This window comes from Artemia sp. Qi Xiang Cuo, chromosome 10 (genome assembly GCF_049724085.1).
Source record: "Artemia sp. Qi Xiang Cuo chromosome 10, ASM4972408v1, whole genome shotgun sequence".
Classification (NCBI taxonomy): Eukaryota; Metazoa; Arthropoda; class Branchiopoda; order Anostraca; family Artemiidae; genus Artemia; species Artemia sp. Qi Xiang Cuo.
In genome coordinates, this window is record NC_142803.1 from 42,557,629 (window position 1) to 42,566,264 (window position 8,636).

At 37.5% G+C, this 8,636-nt stretch overlaps 1 protein-coding gene across 1 annotated transcript in view; it reads right to left on the reverse strand.

Annotated features, from left to right (window-relative positions):
- Ubc7 (ubiquitin conjugating enzyme 7) overlaps window positions 1-8,636 on the reverse strand; it is a 117,830-nt gene that overhangs the window by 89,375 nt on the left and 19,819 nt on the right. Inside the window, exon 2 of the mRNA XM_089095431.1 lies at window positions 3,249-3,330. Within this exon, the coding sequence (XP_088951557.1) occupies window positions 3,249-3,330 (82 nt within the window). The remainder of the gene's footprint in view (window positions 1-3,248; window positions 3,331-8,636) is intronic.

Consider the following 8,636-nt stretch of genomic DNA (forward strand, 5'->3'; position numbering starts at 1 on the left):
AAATAATCAAATTTCATTTTAACTGTCATTGATACTTTAAAGCTTTTCTGCTTGAGAATTAAAGAATAATAATAATATACTAAAATAAAAAGGCTTTTGTATCTATAAAATTTACATTCACTAAAAACTTGTCAATACTATTCTTGAAAGAGTTGGTAGAGTCAGCCATAAGCACTTTTTGGGGTAGGTTATTCCATTCATTGACTACGCGGTTTGCGAAGGCCAACCTTCCGACTTCTTTATTGAAAGTGTTTTGTTTTAGCTTAAAATTGTGTCCTCGCAGATTGTTTGTGTTGAAACAGTCTCTTTGCTTGACCAGCAACATCTCAATCACCAGGACTGAAAACCCTACTGCTACCCAAGAAAAGAAAGGGATAACTTGCAACAGTATATCCACAAGAATCCCAGAAAACGAAATACTACAGAAACAGAAATGCCAAATTTTTTGACTGATTTATAGAAAAATCAGTTAAAAGAAGTGGGCAAGCCATTAAACATGATTTTAAACAAAAGAATTCTCCACCAGTACCATCACGTTTTGGGGGGAGGGGGACAGCCCCTCCCCCCAATGTTTTGGACACTTGCTAAAAAAAATGAGTAAGCTAGGTAAAATTGTGGTGCAAGGCAACACAATTTTTTCAACTCTGCCAAATTTTTTGTTAGGTTTAATAAATACCATAAAAATACTGACATGTCATCTACAGAAATCTTGAACTTGGTTGGTAAACACAGCAGTTTTACCAACTCCTGATATGATTTTACAAATGAAGCCACAATTTTCTATTTGGTTAAATAAAGTATAAGAAAATAGTCACCTGACCTATACTGAAATCTCAATCTTGGTAGGTATTAAATAAAAAAAACAAGTTTTTTAAACTAAAAGTAAGGAGCGACATTAAAACTTAAAACGAACAGAAATTATTCCGTATATGAAAGGGGCTTTCCCATCCTCAACGCCTCGTTATTTACTCTAAAGTTTTTTTCTTTTTAAAAAAATAAAGTTGTGAGAAATATTAAAAATTTAGAATAAAGAGCGAGGAGCTGTGGAGAGGCTAGCCTCGTTAAAATAAGTACTAATTTATGGGCGTATTATGTTTTAATGCCGCTCCTGACTTTCAGTTAAAAAAACTTGTTATTTTTTATTTAATTTCTGATCGTTTTTTAGTTAATGCAGCTTTTATTTGCATAAAAATTTTACTTTTCTTTAGCTAAATGGATGTCTTTACAAATTAACTTACGTAGCTAACTTCTATATTCGTATATTTTTCTTCTGGCAAAAAATACAAAGTTGCAGATTTTTGCAGATATGAGCTTGAAACCTATGTAATAGGGTTTTCTGATACGCTCAATTCTGACGGTGTGATTTTCATTAAAATTCTTTCACTTGTAGGGGATGTTTTCCCCCTCTTTAAAAAATCGAGTAAATTTTCTCAGGCCTGTAGCCTTTGATGAGTAATACTAAACTTAATAAAATTTATATATTTAGGATCAGCATTATAAACACATTCTTTTGATACATTTATTGACATCAAAATTCCGTTTTTAAAAGTTTCGATTACTATTGAGCCGTATCGCTTGTTTTTTTATTGTTTTTTTATTACGTATATGTTATTACTTATATGAAGGGGTTCTCCCCTTAGTCAGTACCTCGCTCTTTACGTTAAAAGTTAAAAAAAAAATTGATTCACAAACCCCTGAATCACAAAGGCCGTTTAATTAGAATAGATAGCTCTTTTGAAAGCACTAAAAAAAAACTGTAGCGTAAAGAGCGAGGTATTGACTTGGGGAGAACCCCCTCACATACGTTATAGTTTCTGTTCGTTTTAAGTTCTAATATTCCTTCTTACATTTCAGTTGAAAAAACTTGTTTTTTTTATTTAATTTCTGATCGTCTAATGATCGATTTAATTTCTAATGCTCGGAAATCTGGCGCCTCCTTCCTAGACATTTTTCAGACCCCAAAGAAACATCCTCCCAAGAAATATTCTCCAGATTAACCCCTTCCTCTAGCCCCCCCCCCCAGAAAAAATGCGTCCTGAAAATTGTTGTATACTTCCCAATAACCAATAAATAATGCTGGCAAGTCCGACGCTCCCTTCATGGCAATTTCCCTTCCCCCATGAAAACTTCCATCATGAACAGATCCTCCAACATAACCACCGACCCATCCCTCCCACTAACAGAAAAAAAAACCTCCTGAAAACTTCTGTATACTTCCCAATAACCAATACTATATGTTAACATTGGGTAAAGTTCATAACTTTTAGCCCTCCCTCTGGGAACTTCGGGGGATTAAGTCACCCTAAAAGACATATTTATCATATTTTCGACCATGTTGAACAAAATAGCTATCTCAAAATTTTGATCGGGTGACTTTGGGAAAAAAATAAGCGTGGGAGGGGGCCTAGTTGCCCTCCATTTTTTTTGGTCACTTAAAAAGGTAATTAGAACTTTTAATTTCTGTTCCAATGAGCTGTCCCACGATATTCTAGGACCACCTGATGGATACGATTACCCCTGGGAAAAAAAAACAAAAAAAAACAAATAAACACGCATCCCTGATCTTTCTTCTGGCAAAAAATATAAAATTCGACATTTTTGTAGATAGGAGCTTGAAAACTCTACAGTAGGGTTCTCTGATACGCTGAATATGATGGTGTGATTTTCATTAAGGTTCTATAACTTTTAGGGGGTCTTTCCCCCTTTTTTGAAAATCAGCCAAATTTTCTCAGGCACTTAACTTTTGATAGGTAGCACTAAACTTGATAAAAGTTATATATTTGAAATCAGCATTGAAATCTGATTCTTTTGATATATCTATTGGTATCAAAAACCCGTTTTCTAGAGTTTCGGTTACCATTGAGCCGGGTTGCTCCTTACTTACAGTTTGTTACCACGAACTGTTTGAAATGCAGCAGTTTTACTGACTTGTGCAGTGACTTTACTTATTGTATTCAAAACGGACACTACGCAAATTATTGGTAAAAAAACAGTCAGTAAAAATGACCAGCTAGTTGGTCAAATTCCTTGCCCCCCCCCCCAAAAAAAAAAAACATTTTGGCTAGTAAAGATCCTGTTCTCCACCATAGACAATTCTCTATCATAGAAATAAATGAACTTCACTTTTCACAGATGTGTATCATAGTCACAAAACCAATTTTTAAATGATTTAATATATCTCAACTATAAATATGTGCTTCTCAAGTCTGATTACAATAAAAATTAAAACAAAAAAAGCAAATACTTACAAAATTAGAGCTTCCCAATCAAAGAAGTTTTCTTCATTTGTTGGTCCAGCCACAATTCCATCTGGTGGATTTGTTGTGAGTTCTAGAAGTAAAAAATGTAAGCAATACATACTATGAGTTGTTAAAATTAAAGAGAGAGAAAATGACAAAAACGTCTACTATATTTTGAGTAAAGCTTCTTTTTATACTTTTTTTTGGGGGGGAGGGGGGGGGAGTATAGAGCATGTGTACTGTGTCTTCTAAAGACACATTCATCATCATTGCGTTTAACTTAAAATAACCCCAAAACAAGGGATTTTTACTATTTATTTTGAAGCAAGTTTTTAAATTACTTCTGAACAACAAGAGCGAAAAGGTAAAAATCATTATATGATGTCATGCCTATTTCTCAAATACCATGTAAAACAACTATTCAAATTTTGGTACAAAAGCAATTTTTTGTTCTGCAGCTTATACACAATGTCAGAAAGACATTCTGATTAATATTTAAAACCGATTTATGCTTTACTGAAAAGGACGTATATATGCAACTAGGGCACTGCCTCTGAAATGAATCCACTGAACCAAATGTCTTAAAAAAAACAAGATTTTACCAAAAAATGTTTGCTGACAAATGTTTACTATCAGTATCCTTGAAAACATATGAGTAGAAGTGACCCTAAAGCTCCCATGTGGCACCCCTGCTGCCACCTATAACTTTTTTGCACCCCATATATGGGCATAGCCTCCCTAGGGAGAACACGTGGTTAATGGGGTCAATGACCTCTTTTTCCAATGTGTCAACAACAACAACATCGACCTTGACATTCGCTGAGAGCGTGCACTTACAACAACAACAACATCGACCTTGGAACACCTGTGCTGTCGACCTCAATTCACCTATCGTGAATCAATAATTCCCCTTAGAAACAACAAATTAATTCCCCTTTCTTGACAGATCAATCAACCAATGACATCATCTGTCAGACTTTAAAAATTTTCGCATAGAAACGATTCTCCAGGAATAGATCCAAATTATTAATGTCTTTGCCTCGGAAACAACTCTTTTGGTCGAACTCCAAAGGATATTAATAAGCAAAGGCCATGGAAACAATTCTCCAAGAAACATCTTAGCGATGAATTGTTTTAGCGCGGGAATCAGGTTTCTTATTAATTTGAAATGCATTAGCGCAGAGATGCCAAAAACAAAAGGAACACGCTGAATTACGTTTAGGTATTATTTGGGCGAAACTGTTTTAGACAGGTTATGGAACTATTTCGGCGAAACAGTTAGAGACATTTTAAAAGATGATTTTTGAAGAGATTTTAGAAGAGAATTTAATGGTGAAACTCTGTGGTCGTTATAATACACAAGTTTCATTTGAACAGTGTTGTGAGGTCCTCTAACCCAACCCCAAAGGGTTCCAATCCTCCTACCCCAACCCCGAAGGAAGCCCCCGGTCCTCAAAGGCCCCCAAGCTCCCAAAGGGCCACCGGCGCCCCCAAAGGCCCACCCAGACCCCCAAAGGCCATCCCCGGGCCCCCCAAAGGCCCATCGAGCTCCCAAAGGACCAACGGGGTCCCAAAGGCCCTCCACCGGTCCCCAAATGTCCCCCAGGCCCCCAACTGCCCCCCGGACCCCCAAAGGCCCTCCCTGTGCCCCAAAGGCCCTCCCTGTGCCCCAAAGACCCTCCCCGGCCCCCAAAGGTCCCCCGGACCAGAGAAGCACCGCCGGGATGTGTCGTGGGCCAGGAAAGCGCCTCAGGATGTGCTGCAGGGATGCGCCGCGGGTCAGGAAAGTTCCACAGGGGATGCGCCACAGGGATGCGCCGCAGAAACGTGCCGCAGGATGCACCACAGGGGTGCGCCGAGAAAAAAAGTAAACTAAAAAGTAAAAATTTCGAAATGTTATCCCCCCAACGCCCACCTCAGACCCCCAAAGGCCCTCCCCCGGTCCCCAAAGGTCCCCCCGAGCTCCCAAAGGACCACCGGCCCTCAAGGGACCCACAGACCCAAAAAGGCTCTCCCCGAGCACCCGTCTTTCGTTGATGTGTGTTGTCTGAAACCTATGATTTGGGATGTGTAGTTTGCTACTTCAGGCTTTTCTGAGCTAAGGTTTCCTAGTATTTCCTAGGTGAATGTTGTCTGAAACCAATAGTTTGGGATGAGTAGTTTGCTATTTCAGGCTTTTATGAGCTAGGTTTCTTAGCCTTTCGTTGGTGTGTGTTGACTGAAAGTTATGAGTTGGGATATGTAGTTTGCTATTTTTGACTTTTCTGAGTTGGATTTCTTAGTCTTTCATAGGTGTGTGGTGTCTGAAACCTATGATTTGGGATGTGTAGTTTGCTATTTTCGACTTTTCTGAGCTGGATTTCTTAGCCTTTCATAGGTATGCGTTGTCAGAAAATTATGATTTGGGATGTATAGTTTGCTATTTCAGGCTTTTCTGAGCTAAGGTTTTCTAGTATTTCGTAGGTGAATGTTGTCTGAAACCAATAGTTTGGGATGTGTAGTTTGCTATTTTTGACTTTTCTGAGCTAGGTTTCTTAGTCGTTCGTTGATGTGTGTTGACTGAAACCGATGATTTGGGATATGTAGTTTGCTATTTTTGACTTTTCTGAGTTGGATTTCTTTAGTCTTTCATAGGTGTGTGTTGACTGAAACCTATGATTTGGGATGGGTGGATTGCTACTTTTGACTTTTCTGAGCTGGATTTCTTAGCCTTTCATAGGTGTTTGTTGTCTGAAACCTATAGTTTGGGATGACTAGTTTGCTATTTTTGACTTTTCTGAGCTAGGTTTCTTAGCCGTTCATAGGTGAGTGTTGTCTGAAACCTATGATTTGGGATATGTAATTTGCTATTTCCGACTTTTCATAACCGGATTTCTTAGTCTTTCGTAGGTGTGTGGTGTCTGAAACCTATGATTTGGGATGTGTGGGTTGCTATTTTTTTGACTTTTCTGAGCTGGATTTCTTAGCCATTCGTAGGTGTGTGTTGACTGAAACCTATGATTTGGGATGGTTAATTTGCTATTTTTGACTTTTCTGAGCTAGATTTCTTAGCCTATCATATGTGTGTCCTTTCAGAAAATTATGATTTGGGAGGTGTAGTTTGCTTTTTGGACTTTTCAGAGCTAGGATTCTTAGTCACTCATAGGTGTTTGTTGTCTGAAACTTCGAGTTTGGGATGAGTAGTTGGCTATTTCAGACTTTTCTGAGTTAAGGTTTCTTAGTATTTCGTAGGTGAATGCTGTCTGAAACTTATGATTTGGGATATAGTATTTCGTAGGTGAATCCTGTCTGAAACTTATGATATGGGATATGTAAATTACTATTTCGGGCTTTTCTGAGTTGGATTTCTTAGTCTTTCATAGGTGTGTGATGTCTGAAACCTATGATTTGGGATGTGTAGTTTGCTATTTTCGACTTTTCTGAGCTAGGTTTCTTAGCCTTTCATAGGTATGTGTTGTCAGAAAATTGTGATTTGGGATGTGTAGTATGCTATTTCAGGCTCTTCTGAGCTAAGGTTTTCTAGTATTTCGTAGGTGAATGTTGTCTGAAACCAAAACTTTGGAATGACTAGTTTGCTATTTTTGACTTTTATGAGCAATGTTTCTTAGTCTTTCGTTGCTGAGTGTTGACTGAAACCCATGTTTTAAGATATCTACTTTGCTATTTTTGACTTTTCTGAGCTGGAGTTATTAATCTTTCATAGGTTTGTTTTGACTGAAACATAAGATTGGGATGAGTGTTTTGGTATTTTTGTCTTTTATGAGCTAGATTTCTTAGTCGTTCATAGGTGTGTGTTGTCTGAAACTTATGATTTGGGATGTGTAGTTTGCTATTTGAACTTTTCAGAGCTATGATTCTTAGACCGTCATAGGCGTTTGTTGTCTGAAACTTCTAGTTTGGGATGAGTAGTTTCGCTATTTCAGGCTTTTCTGAGCTAAGGTTTCTTAGTCTTTCATAGGTGAATGATGTCTGAAACCTATGATTTTGGATATGTAAATTACTATTTCGGGCTTTTCTGAGTGGGATTTCTTAGTCTTTCATAGGTGTGTGTTGTCTGAAACCTATGATTTGGGATGGGTGGATTGCTACTTTTGACTTTTCTGAGCTGAATTTCTTAGTCTTTCATAGGTGTTTGTTGTCTGAAACCTATAGTTTGGGATGACTAGTTTGCTATTTTTGACTTTTCTGAGCTAGGTTTCTTAGCCGTTCATAGGTGAGTGTTGTCTGAAACCTATGATTTGGGATATGTAAATTACTATTTCGGGCTTTTCTCAGCTAGATTTCTTAGTCTTTCGTTGGTGTGTGTTGTCTGAAACCTATGATTTGTGATGGATGGATTGCTACTTTTGACTTTTCTGAGCTGGATTTCTTAGCTTTTCATAGGTGTTTGTTGTCTGAAACCTATAGTTTGGGATGACTAGTTTGCTATTTTTGACTTTTCTGAGCTAGATTTCTTAGCCTTTCATAGGTGTGTCCTTTCAGAAAATTATGATTAGGGATATGTAAATTACTATTTCGGGCTTTTCTGAGTTGGATTTCTTAGTCTTTCATAGGTATGTGTTGTCTGAAACCTATGATTTGGGATGTGTGGGTTGCTATTTTTTTACTTTTCCGAGCTGGATTTCTTAGCCGTTCATAGGTGATTGATGTCTGAAACTTATCATTTTGGATGGTTAATTTGCTATTTCAGGCTTTTATTAGCTAGGTTTCATAGCCTTTCATAGGTGTATGTTGTCAGAAAATTACGATTTGGGATGTATAGTTTGCTATTTGAACTTTTCAGAGCTAGGATTCTTATTCCATCATAGGTGTTTGTTGTCTGAAACCAATAATTTGGGATGACTAGTTTGCTATTTCAGACTTTTCTGAGCTAGATTTCTTAGCCGCTCATAGGAGTGTGTTGTCTGAAACTTATGATTTGGGATATATAAATTACGTTTTCGTGCTTTTCTGAGTTGGACACTTATAAATTTTTCCACACACGAAAACTTACACACACACATGTCAAAACTTACACACACAAAAGCTTAGACACACAAAAACATACACACACACACAAACACAAAAACTTACACCCACACGCAAAAACTTACACCCACACGCAAAAACTTACATGCACACAATAACTTACATGTACACAAAAACTTACACACACACTAAAACATACACACACGCACAAAAACTTACACGCACACACAAAAACTTACACACACACACGAAAACTTACGCACACATACAAACACACACACACAAACATACAAAAAACTTACACATGCACACGAAAACTTACATTACCAAAAAAACTTACATTCACACAAAAACTTACACACCCGCACAAAATCTTACACTCACACACAAAAACTTACACACACACACTAAAACTTACACACACACACT